We start from the raw sequence: 26,835 nt of genomic DNA on the forward strand, positions 1-26,835 counted from the left end.
CTACATGTCACCTGGAGAGCCTTAATAAACTTGGAAATTAGACACGAAATAGGGAGCAGTTCTGAAGACGTCACAGCCTGCTGTCCTTCTCTTCATCATCACACAGTCACAGATGGAAAAGTGTAATCTTTAATAAAAGACTCCAGACCACCAGAGCTGAAATGGTCTGTTGCTGGAAACCAAGAGACTATGCTTAAAAAAGCTGAATGTCTTTAAGCTGAGTTACTCCTGGAATCCTCACAAGAGCAGTTGTTTGCTTTTTGGAGATACACAAGTCTCTTCAGCTTCAGTCAAAGTCTGATATGTATATTTGATGACAAAGCCTCCAGTCGAAACAACCATAAAGGTAGGTTGTTCATATCCTTTAATGTGACCCATGTTTCCACATCAGAGCAGATGTCATTCTCAAGTTATGCTAATTCTGGTAACAATGAGTTACCCCATTATTGAGTTGTGGGGTATTAAAACTAAAAGGAGTCTTATGTATTTCAGGTTTCCTTATGCAGCTACAGTGTCCACCCAGCCATGTAGGTACCATTTTATATGAATGACATGCCACATAATGGGCTTTATTCATACACTCAATTCATGCCATGTAGTTATGATAACCAGGGCTAAATGTTTCCCCTTACCTTTACCCCTATTTTAAATAGCTTGAGCTTAACTTGAGTTTCAAAACCTTTTCAGAAGGAATACTCACTGGCCACACCCTGTTGACTCATGCAGTCTGACATTTGAGCAGTTCAGAGTTGTTTTCATTCACAGTTAATCCAATGTGTTTATCATTTCATCTCTGAGCAAACTCGCAATGATAATGCTAAACTACTGAGGTTAAGCAGATATATATAAACAAAAATGCCAATACCATGTAATGCAATTGTGAATGTATTCTGCATAAATTAAAGGATACTTTTGTGTATTTCAACCAGCCACATTGCACATCTTGTAGATTTGTGGTCAAGCTAACTTTGTGGTGAAGGTAATACGTATTCAAACAACAACAGCGCACAGAAGTACACAAGGAATACAATAATTTGAATACAGTGGCAATAAATATGGGAGAACCCAGGTGATAGTATGTGATGACTTAGCTTTTAGGTGCAACAATCAATGTTTCAGGGCTTCCAGCATAGCTAAGACTTTTCTGTTCCAAGTGCTAGTAAATTCTGTAGAGCTAATAAAAAAAATATTTTTAGGTGATTACGCAGATGGTTTTGGGATTGTATTTCAGCCAATCTGCAGTATGTTTCTACATGTCATCAAAGCTGGCAAAAGTATCATTGGGTTTCATTATTTAGGCTGTGAATGGAAACCAGGAAGTTTCTGGTGTAAAAATCTTGTTTCCCTGTCTCAGATTTTGCATATTCATGTGTAAATATCTGTTTATAGAAGTTATCCTGAGGGAAATATGAATAACTGTACCAGTTTTAACTGCAAGACTGCAAACCCATTTATTGTTTGTGAAATTCAACCCAGCTACTAGATTCCTTGCAGAAATTACAGTCGTCAATCTGTTGGTGGTGTTACCGGAAACGCCAGACATTGCCTAACTATGCTGTAAACAAAATACTCTAGTCTGAACCAAAATAGGAGACAGAATGACATGCAAAACATTGCAGATACATATATAAGCTGTTTATTTCAGGACCAATACAGTAAGGAATGCCTGCCCAAAAACATGGCATTTCTCAGATACAGGGTTGGAGGCCAGCAGTAATGCATCACCCATATGGCTTCCAAAAAATGTGTCGGTTTAGTTTCAGTGTAAACATTTTTAATCACTGTTAAATCCTTTGGTTGGGAGCACACTGTCAGAGAACTTGTTTTGAATACCTTGGCTTATTTTTATATATATATGGCTGTATATGGATTGTAGTTGCAGTTGACCAAACTGAGGTTTAGGTCATTCCAGAGTGCAGAACACTGTTTACAGATCTTCCCCTGCTTGTCTAGACCATCAGTGGAAAACAAAATTTTGCGTGGAAAAATCCCCTATAATTGCAATATTGGTTTACAGTTAAATATAGTCTTGGAAGTGCTACCCACAACATCTGGCTTCCTTTGTATACAAGTGTTATTTTTCTTCTTGTACTCCGAAAGAGCCAAACTGGATCAGAGTACTTTATAATACTTTGAGGGTTGAGAGGCATTCCACTTAAAATTGTTAACATTCCCATCTTCTGGGTCTGTCTAAAAGGAAGATGGATTCTAGATTAGACTCTAGAGATCCTGGCTGTCAGGTCTTATCGATAGATTGAGAAAAGGAGTAGGATTATGTGTTGTGGAGTCATCTGAAGCAAGAGGTTTGATCAGATTAAACTTGTAGCAACTACAAGTTATTGTCAGTGTTGTGTCCTGTTTGAGTCTTTTTAGGTATGTTTTCAGGACCGTTCTTACCTTTTGTTTCTATATCAAAAAGGTTATGCATGTGCTACCAGGCTAAATTGATTACACTTGAGCGCAAGAATAATCCATTCAATTTCTGGAGCTGATCATGTTATTTTGTTGTTTTATTATCATTATTGTGCAAGATCATGCATATCCCTTTCTATAAGTAGTGCTGTTTGGAAGTTTCAAATCCAGCGTCTAAGAGAACAGGAATGTTGGTGGATTGTGAACGATGCTCGATGTAAATTTTATTGGCTGAATTTTCCACCCACATGACTGAGAATTCAAAATACCAGGGGTGGAACTGAAGGGGATGAAAAAACAATCTTTTGGAAATCCTCCAAACACCCAGTCCTCCTACACAGCTTTAAGAATCTATTAATCAAGTTTTTTTTACGTTGTCTCTACTTTTTTTTTCTTTCTCTGCCTTATAACCTAGTTATGTTTCCTCTGCCACTCAGAATTATAGAACTTTTCCAGGATTTTATTTCAACCAACACTATTATTTCACAAAAGATATAATACAACTCAGCGTCTAGGATGACATCACAGACAAAAAACACTATGCAAGGGGAAACACGTAGAAACTGTATTCAAGTGATTGTAAGATTAGATGTGAGCAAGCTTAAACCCAAAATATGTATATGCTCAGATACACACAATATAACCAGAATGTTTTAAATTCCTATGGGAATAAAGTCTGTTAAGCTGGGTTGTAAGTTAGACACACATTCCATTTTTGATTCCAAGTTCATCCTGATTAATTATTCATTGAAAATGGCTATGAAAACTTGCAGCTCCTTCATTTACAACAGAAATCTCAATGACATATTGTCATACTGTTAAAGACACAGCTCCTTAAAAAAAATGAATAAAAGTCTAAAAAAGAATAAAAAAATTAAAAAAGTCCTTTATTTTTAAGTTGACATAAAGTAAACTTCCATTGAAATTAAATATGATCTTAAACCGTCTGTTTAATCGGTCTTCAATTTATTCTCATTGTACACAGTGTGTTTAGTGTAGAGAAAATGACACCCGATTGTCTTTGCAATATACCCATTACCACGATCAATAATTTAAATGGTAGCCATGGTTTTTTTCTGCACTTTTTAATGACACCATGATAAGCACTTATCCACCTCTGGGGAAGCTCTGGTTGTGGGAGGCTGCCAGTGAAATTAATACACTGAATATAAGATAAGATGGAGAAAAGTGCTGAACTGGGGCCGTGATCCCAGCTGAGCTGCAGTTATGAATTTAGGGCAGAGGCCATGTTACTCACCATCCTCCTCTGCAGAGAGACTGTCCGGGGGCTGTGTTGATAATTTGACGCCATGGCTCTTTCGTAAGGTCGAGGGCAGGTCTTCTGGTCTCTTGGGGGAGATGGTATTCTGGTCTCACGGCCGACTTCCTTTAAATTAGATGTGATCTTTTGGCGAACTGTGTGTGATCTGGATGAAGGTGATGGATGATTTCTCCCTGGGTAATTTGAGGGATTGATTCAATCTCAGGCACACAAAGAATGTTCATCTTCTCTTTTTTGCTTTTGTTAGATGGTTGTGTATGAGAGGTCTCTGTGTTACATTGTGGATGTGTACTCTCAAACAATCATATTTCCAGATGCTCTCTTGTATTTCCAAGCTAATGTAAGGATTAATTTCATGCTTCAACAGCTTGCTGTGGTTCTCTCTTTATTTACACTCACCAGTGATGCCTTTTCCAATTGTTTTCATTTATCTAAATAAATGTTCCATAATTAAAGCTCATAATTTTGTTTTTTTCCCCACATAATTGTGTGCATTTATTTGTTTCGATGGTTAACAAAGCATTTTACAAATTTTAAGATGTAAAAAAAACACCAGAGTTGAACTGTTTTTCGTTTGTCTACGGGCATAATTAGCATTTTTCTCTTTACTCTCACTTACTTAAAGGCGGGGTAGGGGATCTTTTTCTGGAACATTTTTTTACATATTGCTTGAAATACTCTTCACACCCCCATTGCAACCAACTAATTAAAAGTTTTGACACAAATATGAAAAGTTTTAGTGGCCTCTAGAACGTACAATCTAGGAAAAACACTATCCAATCATACTGAATGGACCGTTCACAATGATTGGATTCTGATGCCGTCTATCAAACTGCAATCTGCTCCCCCCCGTGCGCGTACCCTGCTCCGTGAACGAATTACGCGTCCAGAAGCTTGGCAGGAAGCTAAACTAGAGCCAGCTTGGCTAGCACCTAGCATTATTAAACGTATAGTTAGCATAAACTAAATACTAAATACTAAATACGGCAACGATCAATGCTTGCTGTCAGAACAGCGCTTGTGCACCTTCGTGCTCGTGCGCGTTCATGTACTCTAGAGGCGTGCCTTCGGGGGGAAAGTGAAGAAAAGGGTTGGGACTTTTTACCGGTGTATTTTGAAAATGCAGCTTCGCTGGACTCAAAATCCAGGATCTCCTACCCTACCTTTAAAGCAGTGGAAGATTGCTCAGCAGCCTATTTAGCATCAGTCACTGTTCAATTTCTTCAAACTATAGTGAGCCTGTATTAATCACTGCTAATACAAAACAAACCAAATCAAAGTCCTGCAGCTGCCAACTGCTTCACAAGAAAAGATTTCAACTACCGTGGCTTTTGTCATGTAGGGCAGACTGGGACTGTTCATGAGTCATTTTCATTGTTTTTAGTATATTAGAATCTACTTTTGCTATAAAAGGAAAACAACTGTTTAGAAGGCTGCAAACAGATTAGTTACTGTTGTAATTTAAGGCATTTTGGAATGGAGTCCTGTGGACATTGACTCACTTTTGGAGCCATCGTTGTATGGCCCTTAGATGAACTGTAGTTTCTGTTGCTTCCACATAGCATTCGTGTACAGCATGACATTTCGATCATTGTTCTGGCTATACTTTTTTATTAGTTCCTCATCTGTGGTATTCCAGTTAGAGTACCCTTTTAAAAAGTTAAGCTGAATTTGTTGTAAAGACAATGATTGCAAAAGGGGCCAAACAATCCTCGTTGATTTACCCCCATCTGATTAGAACAGTTGAATATGATCAGCTCTAAAAATTAAGAATAAACATTTTGTGTAAATTAAGATATCTAACAGGTGTTGGTCCATAACTTATGCAGTTTTTCTACTTTTTAGATGCACTTAGCTAAATAAAATAGGGATTCTCAGTTTCATTCTCAGCTATTTATCATCAGCTCCCTTTGACCAATCATGAGGCTGCTCTGGTGTCACATATCAGACTGAGTTTCATGGTTTTCTCCCTTGCAGTGGCCTCATGCTCAACTTTAATTATTGTGAGCGGTCTGTTGGAAAACCTTTTTTTTTTCTTCCTGCTGACACAGCAATGACACCCCCTTTGTTCCTCATTCTGACCGCTTCTGCCACATTCTTGCCCTGACTTTGCTTCCTGTGTTGTTGGTGGACACTAACCAAAATCCACTTCCCGTCTCTTGAAGATTTTAAGAAGATAGTGGCTGTACAGTGAGGATGACCAAATAGTTTCTCAGAATTAAAAGCACATCCTCAGTAAACTTTGTGTTTTCAGTCAGCTCATCAGCAATTTTTGTGGAAAAAGCTTTAATGGGAAACTGCATGAGTCAGGCAGTGTGGACATTCTGCTCACAGTCTGAATTGAGTCATTAGCTGTCAGTTCTGTTTTTCATTTTTGCCTGTTTGCTTTAGAGTAAGTGGTCCTTAATTGGAAATGGCGTGTTTTGTTTACAAGATGGTCCCCAGAATGACAGTGGGTGGTTTAAATTGGTTCGTGCAAACTGGCTCAGAGTACTTCAAGGCAGCTGCACACAAGAACTTCTTGGACAGAATATTGTCCTGTTGTCAATGTCTCTCTGTCCTCTCCTTTTCTGTCCTCTCCATCAGGTTTTTCTTATGTTTTGTATGTATATGCACCTTGAACAAAGGTTTGAAGATCTCCACTAATCTCTGTTTTTTACTGCATACATTACTCTACTTTCCTCCATAATTTACATCTTTGATTTAAAATGCAACAATGAATTTGGCGTCCAGTGATTAACTTGCCTTTGAGGTTTGACCTCTCAAGATTATATGAATCTTGCTTGCTCAAGCTTATCCACTGGTTCTGTGCAAAACCTCAACATTCCAGTCTCGTTGCAAGTTCTAATCTGCCTGTTGCTCAGGCCGATAAGGGCAGTTTTAGATGCTAAGCAAAGTAAACAGCATTGAATAATGAAAGATGGTCCAACATTTAAGACATTCTGTCGGTCCTCTCATGTATACACACATACTGTATTCTAAAGCAAACTGCCTTGCAGAGCTTTTTCAAAAGCGTCCTGCACCATTTTTAAAAAGAACATAAGCTAAAATATAGATTATTATATTTAAATAATCTATTATTATTTTAATTATTATATCTGATATCATAAATTATTATTACTTCCCTTGTAAATTGGTTAGTTTTATGCCCAATACAGTAGAGGACCCTTTTATCTTCCCCTGTGGTTGAAGATGAAAACAACGCAGGAGGGATTTTTGAGGATAATAAGTACATTTCAACATTTTTTTTTTGTGATATTGAGCTGTGATTTCTATGCAACCTGAGGAAGAGCTTGTACTTAGCTTTGAATCAGCTGGGCTCATCAAGCAGGCTGTGTAATTGATTTTCACCATGGAGAGCTGAGGAGGTAAGACTGCTTCTCCAGCTGGGTATGAAGGTAATTACCTGCTTTGGTTTGAGGAATAAATGATTAAAGGGCTGTGGAGTGTTCATGTCATTTCTGCTGTCTGAGAACAAAAACACGAGGCCACTACTCATGCCCAATATTTGAAACATAGAGAATCGTGTATGTGTTTCAATTCAGTTCACTTCAAATCAACTCAACTCAACTGAATTCAATTCAATTCAACTCAATTAAAAACAAATGTCATCTCAAAGATGATTGGCTTGAATTGGATTCAAACCAATTATCCAATCATAATCAAATAAAATCAACTTAATTAAAACTCAAATAAGTCAAATTTATACAATGCCAATTCAAAAGAAGAAAAAAAGAAGAAAAAAGTTGCTTCGCCAAGGCAATCAGTAGATCACATGAAAACTTTTCTTTGATTCAATCCGCAGTCCTGTGTATGCATGAGGCAACTGTGGGAAAGAAAACTCCCTTTAAACGGTTAGAAACCTCAAGCAGACCCAGACTCGGGAAAGGTGGAACATCTGCTTCCACCGGTTGCGGGTTGAAACGACAGGAGAGAAGGGTCAACAAGCACCATAGCACCAAGCCAGGGACACTTTATTGAAAAAATAATGTTATATGTACATGGGGAGTAAAAGAAAACAGAGCGAGCCAGCAGTCTCGACCAGCATAACTATGGGATGTTTCAGGGTCACCAAACTGGCAGCAGGATCCACAAGAGAGTGGCCTCATAACTGAAGGCCCTGCCTCCTATTCTACTTTTGGAAACTCAACTGTAGGAACAACAAGTAAACATTCAGTTTGAGAGTGAAGGGCTCTGTTGGTAAAATACTGTATCATGAGATCTTCATGATAAGATGGAGCAGTGCTTTTTCTGCAATCTGATATGCTCTGAATCCTGACTGAAAATTTTCAAACAGATTACTTATGTGGAAATAATCACAAAGTTGAGCTGCATCAGTTTTTTTCAAGAACCTTAGACATAAAAGGGCGATTGCGTATAGATCGATAAACAGTCCTGGATGAAGAGTAGTTTTTTATGTAAGGGTTTTATTACAGCAACCTTAAAAGCCTGTGGAACATGACCTGTCCAAAGGGATAGTTTGATCAAATCCAACATGGAAGTGTTGATTAAGTGAATCCACTGAATTATTATTTAGTTTCTTGGTCATTTTATTACACACAATCAATGCCAAAGAAAACACATTTCTTCTTCACAGCATGAGCTGTCATAAAAGCAGTTTTGATTTGCTACAACAAGATGGCTTAATAGTACTTAACAATAGATTTAGATTGGTGCTTTCGGAAAATACATAAAAAGGTATTCTTTCCATCTGCACAGCAGCTCTTCACACAAACAAACATCTTGAATTGACAGTAATAAACACGAAGAAAATAATTATTTATCAGAGAAAAAAAAGGTACAAAGAAGAACGGCAGTTAACTGCTGGTTTGTGAGATTAGTTGATTTTCCAGAGCGGGGACGAGCAGCTTGGAGGGGTGTATATGAGAGACTTTAAACAAATCTACCTGATTGCCCTCATATGTTCCTGCATGGCAGGGTAGGCAGTATGGAGAGGTCTTCCTCTGATGAGTTATTAAAGCCTTGTCCAATCCTGTTTTCACTGCACAGGGATGGAGCCATCAACGCAGCAGTCAGGCCAGTCCTGCCGATCCTGTTTGAAGTTTATTATCTATATAGTTAATGTGATTGATCTTTAAAGTGAGATGACACTGAGTTTTACCCAGACCCAAAGTGCTATAATACAGAATATGAAAATAATTAATAAATTGAAAACATACATAAATAACAGACTCGGTGCATACAAGTGAGAAAAAGTACATCATAGTAGTTGATCCGACTTGAGATATTATGGCACGTAAAAACATTTTAAACAAAGTTATTTAGACTGGAATAAGTAGCAAGTGTGAAAGACTCGAGACTAAGGTCAAATCAAATTTCTTAGTCTTAACACTACCCTTTAAATTTCACTTACCTATTTCATTCTGAGGTGGATAACTGTATGGTATATATGATAGACTGCAAGCACATTTTTGTTGTAATTGGCCATGTAATAGTTGCCTTGTACAGTTTTAGTGGCCTCAGTTTATGTTGTATACACCTGTTTTGTTTTACACACATAATGTGTACATTACATAAAATTTTGTGTTGAGTGCAAGTTGATTCTGTAATGAACTGTGGAGTGTTCCTCTGAAACTACTCAGTTTGTCGGGGTAGGCAGCCACATAGCTTTGCACTTCCCCACATCCTGTACATCATAATTACAATTTCTGATGAGACGGGGCTGGAAATCTTCCACTATCAAGCTCAGTATAGGAGCCTTGTGTCAGAGCCTAGAAAACTGTAAGCTTTATTTGGTGTAAGGGAAGAATAAAGCAGAGTTATACTGGAATTTAATATTTTTGATAGTATGTCTTTATATTTGTTCCCTTTATGACAAATGTAAAAACAATGATTGGGGAAAAATAAGAATTGGATACAAAATCTCCAGTACTGACAGTCGAGTGTTTTTCATAAGATTGTGAAAAAAGTTTTATGAAAACTTTTCAAAGGTTGATTTATACAAAGTTTGCATTTGAACTGAAAAACTGAGCTTGTGGTTTGATAGCTGTAGAGGGAACACTGAGTATGGTTGTAATAAAAGAGAGTGATGGTAATTCCAATGGAAACAAAACTTCCAAGGAGGAAGACAATGAAAAAAACTGTTCTTGTGAGCAGCCACAATCAAGAGAGGAATTCTTCTTAACTGGGTTTTTATTTCTTCATGTCAGCATGTGTGTTTTATGATTCTTCTTTAGAAATGAAAACAGAAGATTGCTTATGAGAGTAAGTCCTGAACTAATTCACAAAGGCTGTTTAAATGAAAAAACACTTTTTCCTTTGTGAAATTAAGGCGATTAAGTCTATTTTTCTTTTTCCAAATTTGCATTTTCCCAACGACCTCTTTTAAAGGAGCAAGCTGTAAAGCAGATGAAAATGTTGATTAAAACATGGGCAGTGAAAATTGCTCTGCCTAATACTGTATTTGTCCATGCAGCATTCTAACTTCTTGATCAGACTGTGGGGGTCTAAGGCTTTTGGTTGCCATGCTATTTATGTTGACCATTTCTTCAGATAGGAAATTACCATCCACTGATAATTGCTGTTGGATTTTTGAATTTTCAAATAGTATTACTGTAAAGTAGCCTTTTTGGTAATAATGTTATAGGTTCACCCAATAAGAAAACTTTAATTGTTAAAATTTGCATTTTCACCTTAATTGATTTGATGGTTTGTCAGCTGGAAAAGGTGGCTTACGCACCTTGTGTTCCCTTTGCCCACTTCCCTGTGGACATTTTTCTTGGAGTTAAGCTATTTCATCAGGTTTGATGGACAGGAGCAATGTATTTGCTTTATGAATAGAGCAGATCTGTCAAGCTGCCAGTCGCATGCTGCTGCAGTTAGCAGACTGATTGATTTAGATGTGACTTCCCTTGAGAATGACATTCTTTCATCAATGACACAGTTCCTTCTTTTCCTCTTTCCATACTCCCTCCATCTCTCCAATCTATTTTCATTTGTCTCTCCCTCCCTCTCTTTCCATATTTTACCCTTATGCCCCCATCTTCCCTCCCTCTTACACACCCTTGAGCACAACAATCAACGACAATGACTTAGGCATTTTTGAAGGAGGCCAGCAGTCGATAACTGCTAAAGGCACGACAAAATACAGAGGAGTGCAAATGCTCACAATAGTAGACAGTATAATCCTTGAAATGGCATCCTTCCTTTGCTTTACCTGAGCATATATGAAATTGTAGTAACCGTCTTTATGATGGATCTGGGATGGAGTCATTATATTTGGATAAAGCAAACCCCCCAGTATATTTTTGTTGAATGTTTAATTTGTTCAAAATGATTTCTCTGTTTCTCTGGTCTGTTTGAACAGGCTCTGATTAATTCTTCTTTTGTACTAAGGATAATTCTGCTTGAACAATTCCATTTTATAGTTAACAGTATAAACAGGTCAAAACTACAGTGAGCACTTTATTTTCCTTTCCTTTTTTTTTCTTGAACTAAAGCTGGAATAGGGCTGGAAGTCTGAGTCTCAATCTATTCAGAGTGGAATCTGTTATGTCTACACCTGTCTCCCACAATGACTGTTGCTCTGGGGTGAAGCCGAAGGCCCAGCTGGGGGTAAATGACACTGCTTGAGCAGGGAGGCAGGAACACTCCAGCTGTCTTCTTATCAGCTCTATCAGTCGTGCTGAAGGTGTGGGCGATAGGTGGTGGCGGGGGGCAGCAGACAACATCGGCAAATGTGAGGAGGAGCGATGACTCACATCCACCGTACCGGTATCTCATGATATATGCAAGCAGGAGCAGATTGCAGGTGTGTCATACACCAGTGTCATGTCTGTATTCATGCAGTTTTAAGTGTGAAGGTGTAAAACAGCCATATACTCGAACATCCATCCTTTGAAGACTGTTTTAGACCAAAGCTTTGTAGGCTTTTTGTCACTGTACTGTATTATATTCACATCCAATCATGTTGGCTCTGCTTCTGACAAAGAAAGCCTCAAGGATAAAACTGACGTGTTCCACTGCAGGAGCACTATCGTTAAACATCCCCAATTCTTTCATCTTTTAGACACTGGCCCTCCTTTTTATCTGTGGGTGACTATTCATCCTTGTGAGTTCATAGAGTGGAATACTATTTTCTGATAATATAATCCCTCCTTATACTTCTCAGGCTGAATGCAGTCCTCGTCCTTATCGCTCCTTCCATATTGTGATTCCGATGTGCAGAGTGAACTGGTGCGAGACCTGCCTTGCATGATTTTTGCCCAGCACTTTGTCATGAAAAAAATGATCCCCCTCTGGAGTATAAAGTGATGATAATGAGTTGGTCAATTTCTTACTCGTTCTGTCATATCGGTATATTGCTCCCCCTGCACAGAAACACAGAGCTGTGAGTGGAAGGTGTAGGTGGTAAAGAAAGAATACTTGTTGTTGTATTTAAACTCCCTACAGTGCAGCTACACATGAAAAGAGTGGGACAATGTTTTATTGATAATCAGTATCTCCTAGCTAACTTCCCTTTTTCTTTTGGTAAGCAGGTGGATGAGGTGTGCTGATCTCCACAACCCATCATGGATATCAACTATTGGGCATTTTCTCATCCCAAAATGCCTAGTCTGAATGACTCTTGGCCCATATTACCTTCCTGTGTCTGAGCTGTGACACCTTGGGCTCGCATGCTGTGGACATCATGACACAGATGGACTACAAGTACAGCCTGCTGGGCTCCACTGTGGACGACTACCGCAAAAGGCCACTGGTCCTGCAGGTGGACGATACGCCAATGAACTTGTTTGCAGTTCTTGAGGTGAAACGGGAGCTGCCGAAACGCTGGACAAGCCTGGGCTGTTTCCGCAGGATCCGACTCTATGGCTTTCTGTTTGGCGTGGCAGTCATGTTCCTCATCATGGCTTCATATATTTTGACAGGGGACAAAAAGGGCCTCCTCCTCACCCCGTCCCCTTACCACTTCAGTAGCCTGGTCAGCCCGGGACCTTTTGCCTTTAACCTCTCTTCAGTGAAGGACTACGCACACATCAAAATAGTGGTCAAGTCCATCACATCAAAGGTGGAGTTTCGCAGCAGTCGACAGCTTCCAGAGCTTAAAGCTTTGGTTAAGAGTGATCAACATGTGAGTAAAATCAAAGCATATGCTACATCTGTGTGTCCTAATTCAATATATAGCCAAATGGATCTTAAGGATAGCTTGTGTAAAGAATATCTCCATGTTTTATACTATAATGCTATTATTAATGTTATCTCCCTATATTAATCACCAAATATGTCCCAACATGATCTTTATCTCTCATTTAAACTTGGAGATAACGTGATTCAAATCAGTACTCATTCATTCATTCAGTAAGGGTCCAATACATTTAGACTGAGTGCCATGTCTAATTTCATTTCTAAAAAGATAAAACTCCACTTAAAAATCTCATAAAACATGTCGTGTTACACCAGATGACTGTGGGGGTCTTTTTATTTTTTCAGAAGTGATCCATAGATCCAAGAGAGCCATAGAGTTTTCCAACACACTGTCCCTGTGGCTCCCTCAGTGTCCATTTCATGTCAAATCCCAGTGCAATTAATTATTAGTCCTAATTACAATAGCTTATGTCGAGCCTATTTGCAACAAAGTAAATTTCTTATAGAACATTATTATTATTGATCTTATTCACGAATAAGAAAGTGTGGTTATGGTACAATCAATGCAGTAAAGCCGATTGGATCTTTTATTAACTGGCCCTAATGTTGCTGTGTCTAACTGGCGAGTGAGCAAGTCATAATAAAACAGTCTGCTGCAGTGTTTGATCAAAAAATCCCTCAGGGCAGAATGCATAGATGTTCACGTAAAATATGGGGACAGATAAAGGTTCAAGTGTTAGAGTTTGAAGATTCTCCCTGGCTGAATTAAAGACATGGAATCCACATTAACATAAGGACAAGGATCCAGGTTTGAGTTTTTTTTAATGCCACAAATTTTCAGTTTTAACAGAACAAAAAAAATAAAATAAATAAATATCCTGAAAAAAGAAGATGAAGAAAAGTGAAGATGTGGCAGAGCTGCAGCTCTGTAAATTTGACCTATCCTCTACCTCTATTTATATGATGTCCGTGTAACTTCCTCCTTGTTTTGCTTCCTTTCCTTTTTCTAATTGTACTGTCATGAATGTTAACATTTAACATGCTGAGGCCTGTAGAGTCTTGAAATGCAGCTCTCAGGTTTTCTGCAATTTCTCTGAGCATTGCGAAGTCTGACCTTGGGGTGAACATGCTGGGAGTTTACTCCTGGAAAGATTGGCAACTGTCTTGCATGTCCAGCAAACTGCCAAAACTTCAGTTTTTTATGGAGATGCCTTCACTTCCCTGATGATCAGTTAATCAAGTGCATTCGATTAGCAGCACCTGGTCGCTACTTACCCTCTTTATTCTCATGGGAGCTGCAAGAGTGGACAAGCATTGAGGCTTATTTCTGTGTTAGATAAATATTGACACGGTGTAATTTGTCATGTTTTTTGTTCATCTGAGGTTGTCTTTACCCAATTTTAAGACCTGGTAAGGATAAGATTATTTATATTTAATGTCCTGATATTAAAAGCTTTAGAATTTGAAGTGGGCGTGATCTTTTTCACATGACTCTTTGTATATGCCTCAATAGCCAAATTATTCAAAACTGGCCTTTCAGACTGTTTTCACCTGCACAAACATGTCATGGTGTTTGTCTTCTCCTGCATGGAATCCAGTATACAAAAAGGCTCTTAACTTGTCACAACAAACCTCTTACAATTCTGTGTATTTGAAGTGACTGCAATGTCTTTGTATGCTCAGTCTTAGCAGTGATAATCTTGAGTTTACAGAAGGCTTTATCTGAAATGTTTTTGAAAGCAAGCTAACAGAAGAACTTGATGCAGCCTGTTTTCTTTGCCTTTACAGATGTTTTCTGTTGTTCCTCGAAAATTCCTGCCTGGTATCAAGAACCCCTGCTGGTATGAGGAATACACTGGGAATATCACCTCAGATCCATACAGGGCAAATTTGTATGGACGCTATTCACGACGCTTCCGGACAGTTTTTCAGCATTTGAGGAGCACCTTCTATGAACATTTGTTTCATCGCAACAAAAGACTCTACCGCATGCGATGCCTTCCTTATTTCTATATTATTGGCCAACCAAAGTGTGGCACAACAGACCTGTATGATAGACTGAGGTTGCACCCAGATGTCAAGTTCACCACTTTCAAAGAGCCTCACTGGTGGACCCGCAAGAGGTTTGGTGAGTGAAGTACACTTCAGCTTCCTGTGTTATTGACCTCATGCTGGTTAACATTAATGAAATACTGACAGCATTGTAAGTGTGACTCTCTACAGTTTGTGGCTGGCAGAACTATATCACTTGGGCTTCAGAACAATGCTCAGTGACAAATTTGTTAAGAGGTCTCACTTCAGTGCAGGGGTGCTTTTTCATGAGCATAATTAGATGTATCAGCAATATTTTTACTGACATTTTATTGGTAAAAGATATGATAATTACTTTCCTCAGATTCTTAACATTTCAGGGCTAATATATCAAAAATTGCATTTTTATTATTCTGACACACACCGTTCAATCTCCCAGTTTGATTCCAATACAATTAACGGAAAAAAAATAATGTTCAAGACCCATCTGGTGCTGTGCATAAACATAAACTTACACAGTTTATATTCTACCTGAAAGCTCGTAGCACCAAGTTTACAGCCATAATGATGTATTTACTTGCAAGATTTTGCAACAATGCTAATCGCCCTAAATCCCCACCTCCCCTTCCTGAATGCACAAGAATCTACACCAACTTTACCAACATCTGTGACATAGATTTATGTCTGTGGTCAAAACCACAGACACATGTATTTCATACTACATAACTTAAAGAGGTTATTGTGCAAGCACATTATGAATTTACTCTGCAAATCATCAGAATGTTACTTCCTCAGCATTTAGCCATTGGAGACTTAAACATTATGAGTAAATCATCACTGTGTTTCTTTGTGGAATTCATATACATAAATAAATGGGGGAAAAAAAGGCTGCCACAATTCTGGCCTGGCATTCAAGGAGTTTGAACAGGTGGTAGACAAGTAATTCACTCAAACAAAGTGACAAACACTGGGTGTTGAAGAATAAGTGCCGCTTCACAGCAGACATCTGGTTGTATGGCAGTTCCATCGTTTAAGTGTGGCTGCCATTGTGGTTTTTCTGCATAGGCATCTGTGATGTCAAAGGAGCCACCACACCATCCCACAGCCATGCAAGTTCTGGTAGTGAGACTGAATTTGCACAGAATGAACAACAACAAAACCCTTTGTATCAAACAACACTCACCCAACATGGTTCCTTTGGCTTCATATGGAAATATAAATATAAATCTTTGACAAATAAAAACAAAAAGTTCTATGAAATTTGTCTGGTTATAAGGGCAAGTGGAATTGTTCAAAATAGGTTATTTTTTTTCTTGTTTGCTTTATTTTGTCCCCAAATAAGAAAAAAACATCTTCACCAATACATGGGTTTTCTGTTTCCATTTATAACTAAAACACTCATTAGGACTCATGAATAATAGAGAACCTTCAACAGCTCAAGAGGCAGGCTTCAGTAGTGTGAGTCAGAGTGTGTGGGCTGTTGGTGTGTCTGCATTAGTGAAAAAATGTGTTTTAGGGGAAAGGCAAAGAGCAACAGGGAGGGCGTAGGCCACTGTTCAGCCTCTCAACCAACGGCTCTGTTTAGAGTAAATTCTGATTGCAAAATCAAACAAAGATTAGAGAATTGCTTCATACTGACATGCTTATATACATTGTGTGAGTAATCTCACATAAGAATGGCAGCTGCACCATCACATCATTTGGGTATGAGGACTCAATTGCCAAGGTCATTTCTCACTGTGGATCAGAGTTATTTGTTTTCTCAGGAATAGTGTTTACCTGGAGTTATTCGCCTAAAAATGACTAATGATTTTAATAAGTTTGCTCAGGTTTTTGGTATATTTCATGTCAGGGGTGCTACCTACAGTGATGACTTTGAAAAAAAGAAATACTAAAATTCTCATCCCAGCTATCAAAAGACACTTTACAGCTGCAGCCAAGCAATCCCTTTGAAGTCCATCCAGTTGCTGCCTACGCCTCTAATACTCCAGAGACCCTGAAAAAATACTAATTTGTGGATTGATCAGTGCGCGTGCAATACTTATTTTAATGTGTGTTTTGTACGAGTTGATAATCATTGATGAGTTGTTTGCCTTCAGTTGCCTGAATCATTGTTATATTTTCTGCAGCTCGTGAGGGTGCAGTTGTATCCCAAGGACATAGGTTCCTCTCAGTTATTGTCACTCTTCATTCCCCCTGCTTTCATGTTTGCTGTCACTTCCTTTTCATGCCTTCCAGACCTATACCTTGGGTAATGTGCTGGTAATCAGCACTTTCCTCTCAAGACATCAGTTGAGAACACTGTGAATTCAAATGGCCTTGTTTATATTTATCTATTTCACTCCCCTCAAGGCTCCACTCAGCTGATGCATTGCAAAGGTGATTTGATGCGACCCGTGATACATAACTTTCTTAGAGGAGCAAGCTGAATCTTAAGCATATGTGTCTGCTGTTTACAGCTACCATCAACAAACTTGCACTATTTGAAAACTGCTTGATGCTTAATTTTTATCAGGAAGCAAAGGACAGGGGGGAAAAAAGAAAAAAAGCCCTGAAGGAACACTCACCACAGCCATCACAGCTCAAACAAGTGTGACTGTAGATGAATAATGATGCAGGGTGGCTATACGGAGACGTTACTGGAGTTTTCTCATCGTGTTTTCCTGCTAACTTGAGAAGGGTTTTTACTGGGACACCATCAAAGAATCACAGAAAGTAACAGATGCCTGAGTTACCTCATTATCCCTATGCTGCATGGACACGTCAAAGTCCTTCACCAAACCTGCACGGTTTACAAGTAAATTATAATTATTCTGTGTATCACCACAGCTCAGATGGAAAACACATTTGCAAGTCCTGCTTTTAAAACTTTAACTTGGCATTGGAATTTCCCTTAACTGGAAAAATTTAAAAAATGAGAAAAGACAGTTTTTTTTAGTTGAATCTGAACTTGGATGTCGTTAGGTCACCCTGTGCTCAGGACAGTGATGAAGGACAACAGGGAAGCTCGATAGATTTCCTGTAGTGTGAACCCAGAAAAACATTGGGGAGGCATGATTTGAAAATAAGCTTAATGAATACGCACACATGTTTGGCTCAAGATCTCCTCCGCAAACAATGTCCACCCTAGCAGGGTTCCAGTTTTAAAGAGATATTAGAAAACTTAAACATACTTCAATATACAACTTTAATGTGAACCCACCTTCCCTCTATTCTCTGTCTGTTAGGCATAATTCGTCTCAGTGAAGGCTTCCATGATCGATATCCAGTGGAAGACTACCTGGACCTGTTTGATCAGGCAGCTTACCAAATCCAGGGCAACCTCACAGCGAATGTCAGTGGATCCCCCAATCTCCCAAATATCATCATAGGTAAGTGACACAAGCAGTTAGTCACAGAAAATACTCTATATAATGTTTAAGTGTAAATATGAATTTGTTTAATTGATTTTAGGTATATTCAAAAAGAAAAAAACAAACATATATATATGTATTTCACATTTGCAATGGTAAAAGTAAATGTCAGTACAGAAGAATTTCAGACTTTAAAGCCTCTGAGAGGGAACCAGTTAGAGCAATTTTAAGAGAAACAGTTTTGTTGTGTTATCATTACCAACTCTCAGGGCATAAAAGGTTGAACATTTAGATCAAAATACACTCATGCACTCACTCGTGCATTGAGCAAACCTATAGATGTATGTTACCGCACAACTGAAAAAAATGTAACTAAATGTCAGGCCTTCTTTGGAAGTATCCTATGAAGACTGTTATAACCTTTGACTTGTATTTTTTTCCCTCAAATACATATATTGATCAACAAGAGGACAATATGAAACAAACATAAAACACGTTTTAGTGTCCTAAATCAACCCAAACAACATTTGATGAACTCTTGCCCAGGTACCGACATTTTGCTTTTTGCTCTGTGCAAGAGGAGTAAAGTTTCTGATTGAACTCTGCAAACTTGCAGAAGAGTGATAAGCTATGACAGGATGTTGCTTATCATCTCATGTCTATTCTGATGAAACACCACCAATCTGTTAGTGGGGACCTAAGAGAACGAAATAGAAGCGATTGTGTGTTAAACACTGTCTGACATTTTTGCTAATCAGATGTGTGGGCAGTTTTAGCCGCACGAACATTTCCTGATCAGCATAATCACTGCCTTCCTGTTTTGTCAGAGCATCACATCGTGTCAGAGCAGCTTTTGCTGTTTGTTACTCAGGTCATGTATCAGAGCTGTGATAAAATGCTGCGACCAACAGTGTTTCAGCTTGGGGTGACCGGATACTTGCCTGAAACTCCACTTTTAAAGCCTGTCTCCAAAATTACAAAGCAACTTTTAAAGCGATAGGTAGCCTATAAGCATATGGCTGTTCTGCAGCAGCCACTTTCATTTCAGCAAGGGAGCGTAATTTTTAAGATAGCTGGTGACTCAACCGAAAAGAGAGCCTGATAATACTAAACTTCCTTCTGCCACTTCAAAGTGCTGTATAAAGAAATCATTGTTTTTTTTTCACAGGATAGCAATAATATCCACAGCAGGGTGGAGAAGTTTTACAAACCTCCTTCCTCTATCAGCATATCCTGTTTCCTGCATCTCTGCTTGTATCTGTTTCTGTCCTTTTCCATCTTCCAAATTCTATCAACAAAAAAAAAAACCAACTGCTCAGCTGCAAAGAAAAAACTATTTCAATTCTCAACAATAGTCTTTTCACAGTGGACTGAGTCTGTGTATTGAGCACAGCTTAGCATGCTGCCCTGTTTTGTTTCTCTTTCTAAATAAGTAATCCTTGTAACCGGGTGGAGTATGCCAAAACCCCACTCAATATTCACACCATGTCCCGAGAGAGCGCGGCAAGGTGCAGGCCTATGGCCAGGATCTTGGGCCTCTGATTCTCTTCAACTGCTTGCCAAGTGCAAACCACTGTGGAGCACCAGAGGCACGCCGGTCTGGCTCCTCCATTTGTTTGCTCTGTTACAACCTCTCCCCAAGGAGCAAAAAAAAGCCCCTTTAATGGACATGGAGACCTTTAAATAGACTTGATCACAGTGTGTATCATTTCAGGCATAACAGCATTAGCGGCGATCCTGTTTCACTTCCACTGTTGTCATCACAGAAAATAGGTCCTGGCTATCATCATTTCTCTGAGGAAGAGAGGGAGATAAGGCTCTTGTTTTGCTTCATCCTAATACAACACAGCTTCACTTCACAGATAAGAGGATAATGAAGGCACAGACAGCCCTAATGAATCCTGAATATCATTTCTCGATAAACGATAAACGTTCAGGCTCAAACTGTTTGAGAAACACTCTCTGACGTGTTATCAGCAGCAGCGCTGTCCGTGTTTGGACTGAAGTCGCTATGCAGTTTTTCTTCACAGCTAGAAATGCAAATACTGTTACTTTTTTGTTTGTGCTCTTGGAACCTCGGCACCTTGGGAACTCTTATTAAATCGACCTGTTACATGAGCGCCAGGGATTTGCTCTGTCTGTTTGTTGCAGCCTCAGTTTAGAAGCAACTGTATGAGTAAGTTGAAACAAACTTCTCTGTATCAGTTGCCAAGTTTTGTTTTCCAGAGAAACAGAATTTAGGGAATCTGTTTATTTTGGCTCCTTTGAACACGAACAGGAAGTTTGAGTAAATATATTACTTTGGGGGAGCTCATTTATATGCACTGTATATGTCATAGAAGAATATTTATTTGATACAAACATAATTTTTGACTCAACAACACATGAATATGACATTTTTTCATGATAGTTAGTTAATGAATTTGCAACATGAAGCTAATAAAACTTACTGTTGATTGGGTTTAATCACTCTTAAACCATGACTATTTCTTAAACACCAACCTAAATGAGATCCACAAATTCAATCTGCAGCTGAATAAGAAGCATGTTGGAAAATATTAAAATGCAGCAAATTTCTGTATTCTTATCACCAGACCAGAGTGAGATTGGAAAAAGTCATGAAAAATTTACATTTTCTCTTCTGCCTTTTCAAAAATGTAAAATCACATCATCACGATCGTTATTTTGCTCCTTTTAAAGAGTTTTCCACAGCAGGTCAAATGTAATACATCACAAATTCTATGTCAGATTTATAATCGTCATGATTTCTGCAGCCCTGCATCTAAACCTTTGAATAATGGTGCTGCTTGTGTTTTCCAGGAAGGAAGATAATAAACCTCTCTGTACCTTTAAAAATCTATTAAAAAAACGAAAACACGATCCATGAAAATAATTTATTATAATGAAAGCAGTTCCAATGTGTCTGTACATGTGTTTTGTTTTGTCTCACTTTGATTTGTTTTAATTTCAACTGTGAGTGTATTTATAGGAGAAGCCAGTGCTTCCACAATGTGGGATAACAACGCCTGGGTGTATTTCTATGACAACAAAACCGAGGGAGAGCCTCCTTTCCTCATCCAGGACTTCATCCACGCCCTGCAGCCTGACGCCCGCTTCATTATTATGCTCAGGGACCCAGTGGAAAGGTGGGGGAAATCTCTGTTTTGCTGCCATCAATGCATGTGTGCTCTAAAGTGCCAGTAATGATACGGTTCTGAAACCCTTTCATAGATGTATACCCTGATGACACAGACAGATACTTTTCTGGTACAAGGGCCCTGCCGTCAAGAAAGGTGTATTGACTTTTACTCAAAAAAGCTCTCATATAAGTTTCATTATGACGCCTTTCTTAGACATGCAGTGAGCTTTCTGTTCAATGCCTGTGAGGTATTCTTTTTAACCGTGGATTTATTTTTTGCTTATAATATTTATTTTTTACTTCAAAGAACATCGGCTCATGCTCTCTAAAATTGTTTCCCTAAAACAGTTCTAAGGGAAATAATTTGCATGCTCATTTATATTAACCATGTGAAACTTGTTTACAGACTTGGCCTTTCCACAGTACAGTTAGCTTGTAACACTACAAACTAAATTGCACTAGAGCTTTTACATGGCTCTGTGTCTCCACCATTTCTTTTTCACTTCACTGCTGACATAATTGGAGGCAACGTTATGTACAGCAGTGAAGTGCATAAAGCTTTGCTATGATCTGTTTATTGTCAGTACATAAATAATCACTATTTTTGGTTTACTTTAGTGATAAAAATATCAACAATATATATCTTCCTTTACTCGTGCTTTTTTTGCTCGAGTGGATGCATAATGAGCTGCTTTTTCTGAAACACTTTGTACTTCTGGAGGCATTTTCTGCTGCCAACATGGCAGTCACACCTTGTTTACTGTCAACTACTGTGATCTGTGCCTATGTTGCAGCAGGAAGCATTTGCTCTTTGATGTATGTAGACAAAATACAAGTTATTGTAAATTTAAAACCACAGGTTTTTATCTTAGATCTTTAATAACCTGAAACAATAATGAGCTATGCACTTAATTGACATTCACATTTATTTACCTCCTTTGTCTTGCAGGCTCTACTCTGACTACCTTTACTTTGGCATTGCTAATAAATCTGCAGAGGATTTCCATGAGAAGGTATCCGAGTCGCTGCAACTATTTGAGGGGTGCCTTACAGAGTACACAATGCGATCCTGTGTGTACAACACTACTGTCAACAACGCCATGCCAGTGAGTGTTCCCTCCCTCCTGCTTTTGTGTTGCAGCCCTGTTTGAAACTGGCATTTAGCGACCAGTTTATTAGCTGGTGGGAAGGCAGAAATAGAAAGGGAGTGAAAAAAGGCAGATGGAGTGAAATCCATGGTTCATTAGCACATGTTAAAGCTTGCAGGACAGACTTTATTGAAAGAGATTGGCAGTGTTGTTGATCCACTGAGCAGTTGAACATTTCCAGCCTCTCTTTTCACAACAAAACCTGGTTTAGTGGCGCTGTGAACTTCCGTCTTACTAGCAGACCAAGCTTTATAGTGTCAGTCAGTGCAGAGCCCTGGTGTTAGGCCCCTGGCCAGCTTTTCCCACAGTACCCTGAGGCAGACAGCATGAGAAGGAAAGAAGGAGAGTGGCCAATCCTCTTTTGGCTTTGTGCATAGACTGCCCTGTATTCAGAGGTCCTGCTCTCCAACTGCTTCTGACAAGCGTTATGGCCCTGTGGGAGCATACGCAGTCTCTGCAGCTGGCCTAAATGTCCATCTACTGATATCAGAGTTATTCGCCCATGTAGAAAAGCATTAGAGCTGTCCTTATTTAGGTCTCAAGTTCCTGTACTTCCATTACAACTTAGAGCTCAGCTTAGAAACAAGGGATAAAAAGAAATCAATGCAAACATGAGAAGACAACTGACATTAACTGTAATCCAAAATTTATTTAGCAATGAACAGAAAGAAGTAAGAGAGAAATCTGGGTTGCTGGTTTGGGTTTTATTATATTGTAATGTAATGTCCTTTGAGTTTTTGTTAAAAAAGGCTAAAGGACATGACATATTTAGTGTATCCCAGCTGTTCTGCAATGTGTTACAACAAATAATTCAGATAATAATGACGTTAACTACGAATGCGCTCAGTTTCCATCTCATAAAAACCCTACATCTTAAAATAATTTGTTTGATCAACAGTAGTCTCACAAACATTCCAACAACAATTCAAAATCCAAAGAAAGGAGAGAAAAACAGCTCATTTTAGATCCACCATATATATTTTTTATTTTTGTCTGTAAAATTGTAACCAGTAGATCACAATAAGTGACATGATGTATAGATTGATCTGGCTCTTTTGCGGGTAGTCGTGCAGTTTTCTTAATCTAGAGGTAACTCCATCTTTCTCACATCCCTCAACTACTCAGCATAATAAAACAGCACATAATACCAGCACATATGCACCCACATAGAGTCTAGCAATGCCCAGATGCATTCAATGGGAAGATGAAAGAAAGCTGTTGAAAATGCTTTTGTTCTTCTTTAAGAAGACCATGCACACACTACCATCCCTCTGCAAAGAAGGACATTTCTGTGACAGTACTTGGTTATCTCACATCGATTTCTTTGTTTTGTGCCCACAGGTGAGATTGCAAGTCGGCCTGTACATTGTATACTTAATGGACTGGCTGACTGTCTTCAGCAAGGAACAGATTCTGGTTCTAAGGTTGGAAGACCATGCTTCGAACAGGAAATACACAATGCACAAAGTATTTGATTTTCTTAGCTTAGGTAAGTGAAAAGATTCCATCTGGGGACATTGGTCAGTAAAATACTGTATAAAAACACCTCTTTTAATACAGTCGAGTATTTGTATTGTTGAAATGGCTACAATAATCAGCAGCAGGATGCCTTTTCTTTTAGTCTGTTTGTTTTTTTTTGTCACATAAAAGATAAATACACTACAGACTTACAAAGTCCAAAGTCAACACCCAAAGGTCTTATTCTTCTCCACAAAAAAAAAAAAAATCTGATCTTCATTTTGGTCTATTGTTTCTTCCTTCACTTACATCTACATCACCATGTAACATCTTCAGATAACGCCTGCAGAGTGATAAATTTGTCTTACCACAAAAAAAGAATTAGCGACTGTATTGCATGCAGTATCGACTAGTCAGCAGACCAATCAGAGCAGGCCGGGTGTTTTGGAATGGGGAGCTATAAGAGACAGCAACTAAAATTGAACATTTCAGACAGACAATGACAAGAGCTTGAGTAGTAATATAAAACATGAGGAAACTCTGTGAGGATGCGTTTTTTCCTTAAACCATGTAAACCCATTATCACCTGACCCCATAATAACACAATAAGCCATGACCTTTATTAATTTGGGTGGTGTTGCAGCAGCATTACTTGAGTGCAGTTCAATCACATATGCACGAACAGGGCATTTCTTCAGCAAAGTATGTTGATTTTGAAACGTTTAGAAAAAGCTTAGAAATACATATAGATCTCCACAAGATCAGATTGAGAACTTACTTAATACCTTCCAACGATTCAATATCAAAAATGCAAACCTTTCCTTGGGGAATACAGTAGACTGTCCTGGATGTCGGTTAAAAACAGCTGTGGTCTGGAAGCCCTGGTGTGAATGGATTATTAAAGAATAAGCTTAGCTTATTAAAGAACTGCCAGCATGATCTAAACTGCAATTTTGTCTCCGAGAGAATCTTCTTCTTCTTCTTCTAATTTTGAGCCATTCATTTGAATTTGTTTAGAATCTTAGAAAGGGCATAGAATACTGATGTGTCAAAAGTGTTTTGTTGTGTCTGTGTGCTTTACAGGACCATTGACAAAAGAAATAGAATCAGAAATCACAAGAAGTCCAGCATCAAACACCAGAAGACCAGCTGACAAAAACTTGGGACCCATGCTGTCCATCACAAAAGAGATCCTGCGGGACTTCTACATGCCATTCAATGAGAAACTGGCAAAAGTGCTGCGGAATGACTCCTTCCTCTGGGAGAATAATTTAAAAAACTGAAAAGAATGACTTTTGTTTACTTCAATTTAAAAAAGAAAAGAAAAAAGGAACCACTGACAGATCAGCAACCCTCTTTGTTTGGTTTTCATCTTTCTCAAGTGCCCATGAAAAATCAATCTTGTTTTTATCTAAATTATTTTTAAGTTATAAAAGCAGAAATGAGTCGAAGATAGAAAATAGCACAATCAAATGTGGTGGTTTTGTGTGAGTGTGTGAGAGAAAAGGAGCGTGAGGAATACAAGTGATACTAGTATTAACGTATTGATTGTTGTTTTCTTGTGACCAGATGTACAAAATTCAGTAGTGAAATTCAAGATATTAAAACAGTCTGATGTTGTCTTTTTCAGTATTTGGTTTGATTTATAAAAGGCATCCCAACACTCAGGACTAAAAAGAGGATATATTAAAGTGTTTGCCTTTGTAGCTGAAATACATCAAACAGATGAAAAATTCTGTGCTTTTAAAGTTTGCTCGTAGAACATCATCAATTAGTGAGACAACAGCTCCCTCTACTGTGAAATGCATGTAACTGCAAGGATAGAATCGGCCAAAGAGCTAAGAGCTCGAGGGCTAAAAACAAGACATAAAATGGAATATAAGTTGTTTTTCAGCTAAGTAACTTCAGACAGTGGTGTGCTGGAGTAGGCTGTTACAATTTTTTCAATGAAAACAAATGCTATTAAAAAGACATTCGTTTTATGTTGGGTAAGTCTGCTTGCTGAAAGGCATCAGATAGATACCGTACTACAAACATGATGTTATGGTAATAATTTGCTCATTAAAATTCATAGCTATTTAGGAATTAAAGGAACCGTCAATATATAAAAAACATTTTTAAAACCACAGATGAATCATTTGAATTATGAAAACAACATGTTGACATACTGACGTGTATGCATGTCGTGCAAATACATATCCATATTTATTTTTTACACCAGAGGGCAGACGGTACCCAATGTTACATAGCTGGAAATTGAACTTTAAAAGTTTGTATTTGTAATGGCAACAGCACAACGAGAACAATGCGTTGGTATGAGCAACATCAGCAACGTTTGAGATGGCTTATTTTCTGAGAGTTTTAGAAAATAAATCAGATGTCTGTTTGTCTTTCTTCCCAGGAAGGATTTAACAACCAAGACAAACTACCCTAGTTACAGCTGGATAAGCCTCAGTGATACAGGTTTATTACACAAGATCCGGTTGTTCTTGCTTAAGAAGTGGTGCAGCCTTGTTGTTGTACAACCACAAGGTGCCAGCAGCCTTTCCTTCTCACTTAAATCAAAACAATCTGACTGGAAAATAAGTGACTGCAAATAATTTGCATAGCTTTTTTTAGAGCTGGATGGTTAATGTGTCTGGCTGAGGAGGTTCCGCTTCAAAGCCTCCAAGCAAATTCAGTTTCCTTGGAATTCGCAAACATTATCAAAATTTCTTTCATCCCAGTATGTGCTGGATCAGAATACACTGAATGATGGAAAATTGGTAAACTACGGCCTCAGAGAAAACCCAAGAGACTATTCGAAATGTCTATTTAATCCAAGATGTCTTTATTTCACTTCCTTTATTGCTACTGTGCTGCATTTTTGGCCTTTAAATGACTAAAAAAAGAACTTAGGAATTGCTG

At 38.4% G+C, this 26,835-nt stretch overlaps 1 protein-coding gene across 2 annotated transcripts in view; it reads left to right on the plus strand.

Moving 5' to 3' along the window:
* chst15 (carbohydrate sulfotransferase 15) overlaps positions 1 to 25,557 on the plus strand; it is a 34,483-nt gene extending 8,926 nt beyond the window's left edge. The window contains exons 2-8 of one of the 2 annotated variants that reach the window (XM_075457723.1): positions 12,190 to 12,785; positions 14,588 to 14,927; positions 18,058 to 18,201; positions 21,173 to 21,329; positions 22,272 to 22,428; positions 23,812 to 23,959; positions 25,012 to 25,557. In XM_075457723.1, the coding sequence (XP_075313838.1) occupies positions 12,345 to 12,785; positions 14,588 to 14,927; positions 18,058 to 18,201; positions 21,173 to 21,329; positions 22,272 to 22,428; positions 23,812 to 23,959; positions 25,012 to 25,211 (1,587 nt within the window). In that variant the 5' untranslated portion in view covers positions 12,190 to 12,344 and the 3' untranslated portion in view covers positions 25,212 to 25,557. The remainder of the gene's footprint in view (positions 1 to 12,189; positions 12,786 to 14,587; positions 14,928 to 18,057; positions 18,202 to 21,172; positions 21,330 to 22,271; positions 22,429 to 23,811; positions 23,960 to 25,011) is intronic. The other variant, XM_075457724.1, reaches the window with a different exon arrangement.
* The last annotated feature ends 1,278 nt before the right edge of the window (positions 25,558 to 26,835 follow it).

Source organism: Odontesthes bonariensis, chromosome 23 (assembly GCF_027942865.1).
Source record: "Odontesthes bonariensis isolate fOdoBon6 chromosome 23, fOdoBon6.hap1, whole genome shotgun sequence".
Classification (NCBI taxonomy): domain Eukaryota; kingdom Metazoa; phylum Chordata; class Actinopteri; order Atheriniformes; family Atherinopsidae; genus Odontesthes; species Odontesthes bonariensis.